Below are 13,313 nucleotides of genomic sequence, written 5' to 3' on the forward strand. Positions count from 1 at the left end.
CGCGCTCCCCAGCCGCTGTGCCTTCGTCGCCTGCGGCCGGAGGACCCGGAGCTGTCTGCGAGGAGCCCACGCTTTGCCAGCACTTTCCCCTGCCTCGTCTGTGACTGTTTTCATTTTGTTTTAACCCAGAAGAGGCGTCTCGACACAGCATGTTGGATATCTGTGTTTTATGTTTCTATGTGATTGCTCTTTCTTTTCCGGCCGGCTGTCTTTTCTTCTTTCCCTTCTTTCTTTCTTCCTTTCCCTGTTTCTTTTTTTCCTCTTTCTTTCTTTTTTCCTCTTTCTTTTTCTTTCCTTTTCTTTCTTTCTCTTTTCTTTTTTCTTTCCTTCTTTTCTTTTTCCTTTTTCTTTCCCTTTTCTCTTCCTGCCCTTCTTTTCTCTTTCTTCCCTCTTTCCTTTCTTCTCTCCTTTATTTCCTTCTCTTCTCCTTCTCCTCTTCCCTCCTTCCATTTCTTTCGTTCTTCCTTCTTTCCTCTCTCTCTTCCTGCCTTTTCTTTCTTCTCTTCTTTCTTTTATTTCCTTCTCTCGTTTCTTTCCCCCACCTTCCCTTAATTCCTCCCTCACTCTCTTCCTCCCTTCCTCCCTCTCTCCCTTTTCTTTCTCTTCTTTCTTCAGCTTCCCTCCTTTCTCCTCTTTCTCCTTTCCTTACCTCTCTGTCCCTCCTGTTTTCTCGTCCCATTTCTCCCCTGAGTCTTCTCTTATTTCTGCTATCTGGTTCTCCTTCCCTCCCTCTCTGACTTTCAGTTTTTCTCAGTCTACCGGTAGAATAGCAACTCCCAACTTTAATTCTGACATCTCCTAAAAGTCTTCTCCACCCCCTGTCACCATGGCCTCTTCCAGCCCCTCTCTCACTCGCAGCTCCCTAGACACTAGACCGTGTGTCCTGAAGGCATTGCCCTTGGAGGTTGACCTGAGGGAACTTTCCTGGGCACACCCAAGGCCCTTTCCCAGGCTCCTGGTCCCAAGTGAAAAATGGCCTTTTCCCCACCCTTAAGCCACCAGCTGAGCTTGGGACAGTGGGAGGTCTGGTGGCCCCAGGCCTTATCGGACTCAGAGTGCGGAAGGGGAAGAAGGAAGATGACTAATTACATCATCTCCAGTTTCCCTGGGCTGGGGACAAGTGTCCCTAACACTGTTCCCATCCCTACTGAGTATTAGGATGAGGGTGGGTGGTAGTGAGAGTGAATTGGGTAACTGGGCTGGAAGTGAAAGTGTGTGCGCGGGGCGCTCGTGTGTGTTCGTGTATGTGTATGTGTATGTGTGTGCCTGTGCGCGCTTGTGTTGGGCAGGTCCGGCTGTCAGCGGCCGCCTGGCGCCCCAGGCGCTCCAGCCTCCTGTCGTCGGCCGGCGCACTGAGCCAGCAGCCCCGGCCTTTAGGATTTCTGGAATGAGTATGAGGATTTCTGCGGTACAGCGAAACTTTGTTAGGACAGGTCTTTAAGAAAACAGCCCTCTTCCCTTTTTCACAGCGACCACCCTCCACAGTTCTGAGCCCCGCCCTCGGACCCTTCTCCACATGCTTTTTGGTGGTGGGGGGATGTGGCTTCCCAAGGCCAGGCACTCGCAGTTGGCCGGAGCGCGAGGGGTTCCTGGAGGGTGGCTGCTGTGGCGAGACGCCGAGCGTGTTTTCCATCCATTCCCACCTGCCCTGCTAGCTGAGACGTGAGATTCGAGGGGTGCCGGAATAGAACTGTGGGTTCTATTCCGCGAAGGTGTGTTCACTTCATCCACCGCCACTTTTCTTTCTCCCCACGCAGCGCGTGTCAGGTAGGAGTAAATGCTTATAGCGTTTCATCTCGCGCGCAAAATCCAAACAAAACTTTCACACTTCTTCAGCGAGTTCTGAGGACGCACCCGTCCTTGGCGGAGAGGACCAGAACAAGAGGGGACATGTGTGTCCCGTCGTCAGCTGGGTCTATGTCGCCTGAAGGGGCGTGAAGAGCGCCCACTGGATATTTTGGGGGAAGAGGAGGTGGGTGTTTGAGGGTTCGAGTGTGTGTACAGGGTGACAAGGGGCGCGGGTCGGCTTTCGGTTTAGCCATCTAACTCTGCGTCTTTGGCCGCAGCGGGGTGGGTCTGGCCCGGGCTCACTTTGAGAAGCAGCCACCTTCCAATCTGCGGAAATCCAACTTCTTCCACTTCGTCCTGGCCCTCTACGACAGACAGGGCCAGCCCGTGGAGATCGAGAGGACAGCGTTTGTGGGGTTCGTGGAGAAGGAAAAAGTAAGTGGGCGCAGCGCTGTCGCCTCTCGTCCCCGGCTCGGCTCGGGAGCAGGCCCAGGAGCCTTGGGCGGTGCGCCCTTCCTTGAGTGCAAAGCATCCATAACACACTTCTGTGTGGGGGTCCCCAAGCCACTTCCCATCCCGGACGAACCCAGGGTCTTGGTCCACTGGCTCCTGCTCCAAAAAAGTTCGCACAGAGCCCCCAGAGCTAGAGAGAGACAAGCCTGGCTCTACAATCCACAGCCTTGGGCACCCGGGATGAACCCGCCATCCACTACCAGATCATGCACCGCCTGCCTCTGGTGGCCCGGGCACTAGCCCCTAGGCCCTGGGAAGAGAATCGCCTGTGTGCGCCCGACGGAATTTTCTTTTGGGAGAGTGGGAGCAGTCAGGAAAGGGGGGGCGGAGGAGGGATCACAATTGGCCGCAATTTCTGCTGCTACCGTGGCTGGCTGACTGGCCAGCGGGGGTCCCGGCTGGGGGAAAGTTGCCTCGAAAGTTGGTCCACTCGCTCACGCAGACCTCTCTCCTGCATCTCTTGTGTCTTTGCGTCCTGATGCAACCCAGGAAGCCAACAGCGAAAAGACCAATAACGGAATTCACTACCGGCTTCAGCTTCTCTACAGCAATGGTGAGTCCCGGGGCGGGTCTGTGCCCTCACCCTGGGGCTCCGGGTCTGGGCAGGGGGCACAGGGAGCTCCAGGTGGACGAAATCCTCCAGCGAAGGTCAGTCACCCGCCTTATTCGAGGTGAACCAGCCTCTCCTAAATTTCGCCCTAGGAGGTTTCACCTGAGGAGGCTCTGAGTGGCCCAAGAGCCTTACCGGTCTCGCTTTTACCTGGGGCCAGGTGTAGTGCCTCATCCATCCTTGAGCCACTTTCATTCTTCCTCCCCTATCCTGAGGCCTGTTCCTTTGGCTTGACCCAGGCTCCAGGCCCAAGTCCCCTTGAGTTTAGGGGCTAGGAAGGGTCGTGGCCTTGAAGGCTGCAGGCGAGAGCAGAGGGACTCTTGTGAGAATAGACAAGTCAGGGTACTCCCATCCCAGTCCCAGCTGCAGACCTTGGGGTCTGGCTTCCGGGAGCGCTAAGGCTAGGTCAGCAGCACCTCTCAGCAACTCCCTCTGGGGAAGGGAGATCCTGGCTGTATTTTCCAGGACAGTGGAAGTTCCAATCAGCCTTGGAGCCCCTTTTGTGATATGTTTGGGGGTTTCGTTGTTATTTTTTTGTTGTTTAGTTATTGTCCACCCACCCGTCATTGCCTCTCACTTAATTCTGCTCCCTTCCCCCATTTCCAACCCTAGGGATAAGGACGGAGCAGGATTTCTACGTGCGCCTCATTGACTCCATGACAAAACAAGTAAGTTTCTTAATTTTGGGCCACGGGGGTCTCTAGGTCACAAAATTCAGGACAGTCAAGAAGCTACTTGCTCCACCGCAGGAGGGCTGGGACTCTAACTCTAAAAGCCAGCGGGGGCGGCTCAGACCACACTTGCACCGCCTTCCAGTGTCCATTCATGCGCTTGTACCGCCGCGTGGGGATGAGGGCTCGACGGCGCCGTCCCTCCAAGGGAACTCGGGCCTTGTGAATTAAGACTGCAGGGTGCTGAGTGGCGAGAATAAGGGCTGAACTTCCTCTGACCCGGCCAGGGAGCCCCAAAGGGCGCAAAAGGTGCCCAGGGACCCTGGTGCGGAGTGGGCTGAACCTCTGAAACCCAAGCTAGCCAGGCCTCCCCAGGAGGCAGAGGGGCGAGGGCCTGCAGGGGCGGAGGAGGGGTGGCAGAGGCGGCTTCCCCAGGAATGATGAGATGGGCTGAGAGCGCAGATGACCATTCTGCAGATTTGTTTTCAAAGAGAATGATGGTGAAGGTAGTGTTGAAAGAGGGAGCGACAATTGTTAGAGGATATTTTGCAAAAACCCTCCTGCTTTTGCCTCCAAGTTTGGCAGGAAGCCAGGCAGCATGAGTGAGCTTGTGGTCTTAAAGGTACATAGACGGCATTTTCTTAAGCTTCCAACACGCGGGTGTCAAGCAGTATACATTAAGGTTGAGTTATGGTTTAAAAGATACAATTATGAGCCGAGTCAGAAAAGAGGCCTGACGTTTTAATGAGGCACAGGAGCTTTTTCCCCTTCTTCTTAATTTTAAGAAAAAGTTTAGTTTCAGAATTAAGTAGCTGGTTAGGTAGTTGGAGGAGTTAGTAGCAGAAAAAAGAAGACAGTTTTATTGGGTGGGGGAAAGAAATCAGAACAAAGAAAAAGTTATCCATTGTGTACTAACCAGCAATTTAGCAAGAGGATTAGAATTTATTTACTTGATTGTGATTTTAGAATGTTTCCTTTAAAATAAGAGAAATGATCTTCTTTCATAGATATTGGCTAAGAAAGTTTCAAATTAGGGTATATATGCATATTTAAAAATTGTTTTTAGATACACCACGTTTAAATATGTGGTAGAAATGCCACATTAATAAGCTGTTGGGCGTTAAAAAAATCTAATATTCAAGAACCAATTTAATAACAGCTATTTTTGATGATCACGTTCATATTTCAGTGTGACACAAGTAGAAAACAGGAGTATGAAATCTATTTGTTAAAATAAAAATAAATATTGATTGAAATCTGTTTCATGTTATTTGCCTAAAATATTTGGCTTTCTTAAAAATCTGTTTATTTCTCAGTTGATTGCTCAGAGTAAATCACCATTTATACTTTTGGTCTTGGTTTTATTTTCTTTAATGTATTTAATCATTACATAGGATAATTCCCTTTCATTTGGACACTGCCTTTTTTTTTTTTTTTTTTTTTTTGCCTTCCAAGGCAGAAACACAAAAGCCTGATTTTTAATAATTTTTTTTTCTTTTGCGATGTCCAAAATAAAAATGTCTTAAGTGGAGTTTTGTTTTCAAAAATTGCTTTTGATACCCTGGATATCTTTTCCTGCCATTCTCATTACAGGAAAAAAAAAAAAAAAAAAAAAAAGTTGATGGAAAAAAATGGAAAAAAAAAAAAAAAAAGTTGGGAGGGAGAGGGGGAAAGTAGGAACTCTAAGACATATTCTCTATATATTTATTAGGATTTACTTTGTAAAAGATAAAAGGCACACCTACACAAATCAGTGCATATGGCCTGTCTGCTTGTGCAACATTGACCAATGAAATATTAAATTATAGGTAGCAGTATGAAATGAACAATTGTAAGAAGCACAGAATTAAGACATGTTTGAAGCGATTAATCACTCTCTGATGTAAACCTCCTCAAAATTTTATTTTAAGTCTCTTTAGACAAAAAGTGCCACTACTAACTGATTTTCCCATTATGGGATGAACTGACTTTATACTCATATAAAAATGAGGGGAGAATCGTCTTTTGATTTTTTTAAGGCAATACATCAAATATCATTTTACTAACAAGGTCATAGAGCTTAAGAAGAACTGCAGCTTAAGGCATTCTTTGACCACTTGGTGTCATAAATTCTATCAGGAAAGAGGGAGGAAGAGAGACAGAAAGAGAGAGAGAGGGGAATAAGAACAAGATTAGTTTTATTTTCGATAATAGCACTTATGAGAAAGTCATTTGCCATAATATGACATCTCAGTAAAAGTCAAAATTATAAATGCATACAATGATATATTTTGGTGGGGAGTGGCCTGAGAAAAGGTTTAATAATTAAGTCTAAAAAATATCACGAAAAGAAATATCTCAACGCATACCTGTGTGCTTTCATAATAATTGTTTAAATAACCACCTCTTTGTAGCTTTCACTTTGAAAGGCAGTTCCTACTCATTATCCAATTGCTTGTTCTTTGATTATGTGCTCCAAGAGTTTTGGAAGTAGGTTAGCTTCTTGTCTACAGGGTTAATACAATGGCCTCCAAAAAGCAGATAGATCAGCGTGAAGAAGCTTAACTTTTCCTAGGTGTGACATAAAAATAATTTATATTTAGCCTTAATGAGTAAAACAGTGAATCTTCATCTAACTTGAAATTATTCTATCATAATTAAATACCAAGTCTGATTTAAAATTTCTTGAATCTTTGATTTTAGTTTAATATACAGTGGCTCCTTAAATCAGATGTAAGTCTTGATATAAACTGATTGATTAAATGATTACATTTCTTTCCTGTGAAATTCTTCCTCATAGACTATGGATTTTGATAATTATTTAGAGTACAGAATGAAACATTTCTGGTGTGATAAGTTCTGATAACATCAATTGTGGAAGGAATACCTAGCCACTGTTCAAGTGTCTTTTCTTAGCTGCCTGTTTATTATAACATTTTTCCTATCAGAGACGCAGCTTTATGTGAGTGATTTCATATCCTTGACTAGAAAGTGGGGTTAAAACGCAAAAGGAATTTCGGGCAAGCAAAAATTAAAACTATTTGTGCATTCTACATTTCCATAGACTGTTCTTGATCTTGAGTGGAATTAGCAGCATTGAGATAAAAAAGAAATGTACTCAATCAACCAAGATGTATTGGTATGACACAGTATTTCACACCTTTTCAAAGTGTCTCATTAGACTATTTTGGGTAATGACTCTTAATTTTTGGACTCTACCAGGAAAGATGAAGCTTCATTAGAAATAAATATGTAAGAATCTGAGATCCCTTATCCCTATGCCTTCATTGTAAAGCACACAGGATATAATATTTTAAAAATTCATCCACCAACTAGAAAATAAGAGGCTTGCTTTTGGGAAGGGTTGTTCAAAACCAAGTTTAGCTGGACTAAAAATAGTTTGTTTTCGTGTCATTACTGTTTTTGGTATTCCATTAGTGAGCATGCAGAATGCCCTGTAGGACCCAGAAGTTTATGGCTGTTGCATCCAGAAACAATATCTACTGCAGAAGCTCAAATGAATCCAGTGGGGGAGGTCTGAGGTTTAGTGGGCATCCTGTCAGATTTTCATGTAGTATTTGAAATACGATTATATTCTGTGATTGCTATAGTGAGTTGTTTATCTTAAATAGTTTTTTTTTAAAGTTTAGCTTATCTCCCCTCTTACCATCTTGCTTTAAAAGAGTGATACTTTACAATTCAAAGAAAAGATACCAAATTGTATTAAGTTATCAAAACAAAACACTCTCTTCCCCTAAACAAAAGCTTGTTTGAGAAGCAGAAGATCGTAGTCACATAATCCTTGTATGTATGGATTTGAAAGTAGGTGATGTAGTGAGGAGACTGTGAAAAGGGTCCCAGGACGGTGGGGGGTCCAAGGTACAATCATAAGAAATGTTATCAGGTTTCTCTTCCCAGCTAGACTTCTTTATATATTTGTTTTGATCTTCCCAGTACTTTAAGTTATTGATGCAAGTGTATTTTTTTCCTATTGATTGTTTCATTATATCCTGCCATGGCTACATAGATTTGATTAACAATCCTTTCAGTTCATGGTTCTTCATTGGTAGATAAACACATTTTCAGTATATCAATAAGTTCCCAAGGAATTCACTAGGCCAGCAGAGAGGTTCTTTCATATATTTGGGGACATAAACAAACAAAAAAGGACACAGCAAGTTTATAGTCAGAGGCCATATTTCAACAGCTTTCTCTCTCCTTTGGTAACATGTCAAAAATGCAGGTGATTTAAATTTCCTTGCACATAGAGGAATGAAGAAGTTTGGAATTTTTATGCATGATCAGGACCTGTGTTTGGGAAAATGTAAACTCATCACAGTGGAAAATGTGTTGTTTGGAGTCTGGGGGTGAAAACAAAGCTGATGGTTTTGGAGAGATTGCCGGAGCCAGATGGCCTAGTACTTCCCCAGTCTGGCGGGCCAACTGCTCCCTCCTGGATAATATACAGCCATTTGTTCGGGGATATTTACGCTAGAGCTGTTTCCATGTGAATGTTTGAACAGCATTAAAAATGAACATATTAGTAGAGATGCATTTATTGAACTCGTATGACTGTACAGATAGTCTGTTCTCTCTGTCTTATATTGCTGAGAGCAATGAAGGAGTGTTTGGACATTGGTGAATTGTCTACATAGTTGTTGAGCAAGAATGATCTGGTCTTAGTGAGCAATTAAAATACATCAGTGTTTGGAATCAGACTAATGGAAATAATGTTAGCACCTACCTTGAAGCTCTGTTGTGAGAATTAAATAACTTCATACATGTTAAGGACTTAGAACAGCAACTGGTACAAATTAAGTGCTTAATAAATTAGATGCCTTTATTATTATTATTATCATTATTGCTCCATTGGGTTGACAAAGCCAATTGTATTTACTAATATAGGTGTAAATGTAGTTTCCATAGGAGTGAAATATCTTTTATTTGTGCTAGAAAAAGAAATACAATATGGGATTGTTAGAGTGATTTAGTTTTTTATAGTGTTTGAATAATATAAGGGGTTTTAGCTCTTTGAGACATAAAAGATGCATTCTAAAGCTAACTGCTTTTGGTACACATTCTCTTTTTATTCAGGGCTGTGATGTAACTGAACAGCATACTGAATATGATATCATTCCTTCGCAACTTTCCTAATTCACTTCTGAAAACGGGCCTGCTTAGCTGCTGAACTGAAATTACATCTTTGTAATTTGTTCACCAGTAGCCAAGCTGCTAATTGAAGCAAAATTATTTTTTTATTTTATTCCACTACTAATGTTGGATTGCTGTTTGACACGTTGTTTATGAAATGTCAGATTTGTAGTGCTTCCTTTGGCATGGTTTAATTTTTAACTGGTGTGCCTTCACCTACTGGAAATTTCTAGGACCAGATTAGCTAGCACCCTTTTTCTAAATTTTTTAATTTTTTTTTATTTTTTAATGACAAGCAGTAGAACTTGGTGGTTGAATGTAATGATTATTATTACAGTGTGTTGATATTGTAGGTTGCATATCATTTTTTGATTAGCTCAATTCTTGGTAATTTGCTGCCAAAGGCTTGTTGACAGTCTGCATTCAGAAGACATTTCACTTGTGGTTAAAGCAGGTACTTTGTATATTCATGAACTTACTCTCTTAGGTGACAAAGTAGGTTTGGCCTTTTATTTTGTAAGGGGAAAAAGGAGTAACATATTTTCAGGGTATTATTTCGATTTAAATAGAAAATTAGGAGTCTTTGTTAGTTACTGATAACCTTTCTTTCCCCTCCCTCCAACCCTTTCTACCTTCCTTCCTCTCTTTTTCTTAATTTCTTTTCCTTTCTTTCCTTCCTTCCTTTTTCCTTTCTTTCCTTCCTTCCTTTTTCCTTTCTTTCCTTCTTTCTTCTTTTCTTTTTTTCTTTTCCCTCTTCTTCTTCAACTAATGATGATAGATTTCCTTTTGTGCGGTTATAAATCAAGAAAGGCTCCTAATGAAAATATTTTGTTTCTAAAAATCCTTTGGATTTTGCTGAACCAAAGTCAAAAGTATTCTCTTCACTGCCTTCATTTTGGCATGGAACACAAAGAGTTAAAACTATTAGAAAAGTAAACACAGAAAAACCATGTTCAATTCTCTGTATTTCCTTTGGCATCCTATTGAAGTGTGATGCCGGTGTACATTCACCGTGTATTTTTTCGTTTTACTGTGTGGTCTTTACCCATAGTAAGTTTCAATTAACTTTTAAGACCTAGAGGTATTTAAGAAAAGCTAGAATGAACTATGCTTCACAGTATGCCTTCCAAAACAGTGGCAACTGAGGCAGGTTTTGCATATTGATTGACTGGTTGGTTTTCAAAGATGTTACAGGTTACTTTATAATTGAGCGTTTGGAATTGATGATATTTTATTCATAACAGTAAAATTTCCAGAGTTGTTTTTGCATAAGAATGTGAAAGTTTAACAGTTTCTATGTTTTTTTCTTCTTTTAGTTAATTATTTTAAATATCCTTTAAAAGCCCCTTAATCCGAAGTGAAGAGAGTATTAAAAAATAATATGAGATATTTTATTTCTACTTATTAGAGTATGGCAGTAGAAAAGGCAGGCTAGTATATCACAAAAATAAATCTGTTCCAAATATATCCACTTTTAACAGCTTGTTTGTCAATTTCACCAGGTTTTTAAAGTTGAGATGAGGTTAATGTTGTTTACTATTTAACTCTTCCTCTTATGCAAGCATTCCTGTCCCCTTAAGGGATTTATTTGCCATTGGCAGGATTAATTTAAACATTGTTTTCTACTTGATATTGCATTTTTGTTTCTTAGGTTGCAAACCTCAACTTGATTCACTATCAACTGATTTACTTAAATAATACATTTTATATGATTTTTCTCCCCCTCCCACCCATCTATTAGCAGGCATCCCATCTTCACTTCTGATAAACACATTGATTTATTTAAACCAGTGTTGTCTTTGTCCCTCTCACAACAGACAACCTTCCTCACAGTGAGCAGACTCATGATTTACTATGGAGGATGAAAATAAGCCTTCTTCTTGGTGTTCCATTGTCTGGGCCCTAAACCAGCTGTCTATTAAAATGGTTTCACTTAAAACAGCCAATGCTGTTTATATGCTTCTGTGATCTCCCAGCTGATCCAACCCCAACCAGCTTTACTCATACACCACAGAGGCACATATTTAAATTAGGAAGAAATGCAGAAACTTCTCCCAAAGTTGGTGTTAGCAGGATCCCTGTCCTTTGAGGCTTAAAGTCTGGGTTTGCCGAACTGTGGACCAGCGTTGATGTGTATGCTAAATGTAGATGGTAAAACTGATGCAGGGCTATCAGTTGGGTGTGCAGGCTGCAGGGAGAACTTCATGGCATTTTGAAAATTCTTATTGTTGCCACTCTGCATCAGAGATATTCATCAAAATGAATTTATTATATATTCCTATACTGGATCCAATCAGGATGTGGATTTCTGTGCCCATACCTTCTGTATGATATGAGTACATGTGTGTATGTGTGTTTAACAATACTTTTCAGTAACAAAAACTGCTTTGATGAGGTTAGAGGTGGATCTGTCTTTGACTGAATTCCGCTCTAGAGCTACCTCATTACACTGAGTTTCTAGTTTACTTTAGTTACAGGATTTTAGTCCTACTCCATGGTGGAGTTGCACTTGCTTTTATTTCAGAAGTCACAGAAGCAGCACTGCTTTCTCTGCCTTTATGTGCTGAAAAATATTGTTCTATAGAGGCCCCAAGGAGAGGGAAAGAAGAAACTTCACGCTTTCACTCCTCTCTAGAGTTCCTAACTATTTCTGAGCAAATCCAGACTGATGGTTTCATTTTTCTATGCTTGATTTGGAGAAAGATTCTGTTTTGACTGTGCTGCTGGAAGCGTAGTGGCAGCGTGGTATTTGGTGAAGAGATGTATCATGGAGGCACAGGGCCTTAAACAAGTGATATTCAGTCACCAAAGAAGTGACACAGGATTTCTGGTAGTCTGTATCATCTGCTGTTTGGGGAAGCTATGAGTGTATTAGCATTGCATCCATTGCATATCATCATGGGCCCACTAATTTCAATGGACCAGCAGTCTTAGTAAAACTAATATTTGTATCATCTAAAAAGAATTGAAATGAGAAGATCTGATGTAACTGATAATTCCCCCTGCCTCCAAAAACCAAGCTTTTGTTTATATGTATATATGTATATATATGTGTATATATATAGAGTATACAGAATATATATATAGTATACATATATATATAGTAGGGAAAGCCCCATCAGTATCTGTGAATTTATTTACCAGGTTACTTCTTTTAGCTTAGCATGACAAATATATTATTTTTTAAAGAGTGGTGGAACCAAAACATGACAAATATTAAAGCTGAAACAGAGATTATCACAAGTATTTAGAGAACACACAAACCATGTAGTGCTAATAGGATTTAGAAGAAATGCTTCATTAGAGTTTTTTTAGCATCATGTATGAGATCTAATGAGTAATTTACTGTGTTTTTTAAAAATGTTTTCAGCAGTGATTGCAGGAAATAAAAGAGGCAGATATAATTTTTGGTTTTCAAAACATTTTTAGTTAATGCATTTTCTTAAGTAATGCAAATGCTTAGGATTTTGAAAAGGTCTTTTAAGAATACAGGAAAGAATCATCAATGCATGCTGAAACTAGTGGATGAAAATTTGACACATAATAAGATATTAACACAATCTAGATTACCTCCGCAGAAAATAGTTATGAATTGCGTAGGGTAAAGTAATAACTTTACCCTGGGGAAACCTGGCTGATGATCTCTGGTGGATAGCAAGCACCACCTTAACCAAATGGTCAGAATTTATGTTGCCAATAGTGGAACTAGTCAACAACATGATTTGATACACTGAGAATAACTCAAGATCACCTCTGTGGTATCCTTGCCCTGAAGTACATAACTTTAATCCAAGCCTGAGGAAACGCAGGCAAACCCAAATTGAGGGATGTTCTACAAAATAACTGGTTTGTATTCTTCAAAAATATCAATGTCATGAAATACAAAGACTCAGAAATGTTCCATATTAAAGGAGACGTGACAACCAAATGCAGCATTGGATTTTCTTTTGCTGTAAAGGACATTATTGGGTAACTGATGAATATCAGTAGGGTCTGTAGATTCGATTATTATATCAATGTTAATTTTCTGATTTAGATAACTGTACTGTGGTTATGTAAGAGAATTCCTTGTTTTCAGGACATACAGGCTGAAGTATTTAGGGCATGTGTGCAATTTACTTAATAAATGATTCAGAAAAAAATACAGAGAAAAGAATAAAGCAAATGTAATAAAATACAAACATTTTGGTAATCTGGTAAAATCTGGATGAAGAGTATCTTGGAATTCTTTACATATTCTTGAAAGTTTTTTGTAAGACTACAAGTATGTCAAAGTAAAACCATTTTTAAAATACAAGGTATAATAGGTTAGCCGTAAAAAGTGGTTTTGATGGGCCAGTGGTGGAGAAGTATTTTCTCCTCATGTAAGTACCTTTCCTCATTTTTAATTTTATTGCAATGTTTATTTTGTAAGGGGATCAGATACCATAACCACAGTACTCTCTGAGGATCTATACACACTGGGTCTTAAGTTATACTCATGATTTACAGGTTCTGAAAGTCCCAGGTTCAAAAACAAAGCACATTAGAGCCAACTACAAGTTAGTCTTGTAGCATCTCTATGTACTATATAAAGATAGTCTCTGGCTAATTTAAGTAGT

At 40.7% G+C, this 13,313-nt stretch overlaps 1 protein-coding gene across 3 annotated transcripts in view; it reads left to right on the forward strand.

Annotated features, from left to right (window-relative positions):
- The first annotated feature begins 2,050 nt into the window (after positions 1 to 2,050).
- The window catches only part of EBF1 (early B-cell factor 1), a 426,701-nt gene continuing 415,438 nt past the window's right edge, over positions 2,051 to 13,313 (forward strand). For all 3 annotated transcript variants that reach the window (XM_011966691.1, XM_011966692.1, XM_011966693.1), the window contains exons 1-3: positions 2,051 to 2,223; positions 2,791 to 2,854; positions 3,524 to 3,579. In XM_011966691.1, the coding sequence (XP_011822081.1) occupies positions 3,568 to 3,579 (12 nt within the window). In that variant the 5' untranslated portion in view covers positions 2,051 to 2,223; positions 2,791 to 2,854; positions 3,524 to 3,567. The remainder of the gene's footprint in view (positions 2,224 to 2,790; positions 2,855 to 3,523; positions 3,580 to 13,313) is intronic.

This window comes from Mandrillus leucophaeus, unplaced genomic scaffold (assembly GCF_000951045.1).
Source record: "Mandrillus leucophaeus isolate KB7577 unplaced genomic scaffold, Mleu.le_1.0 Scaffold77, whole genome shotgun sequence".
NCBI lineage: Eukaryota > Metazoa > Chordata > Mammalia > Primates > Cercopithecidae > Mandrillus > Mandrillus leucophaeus.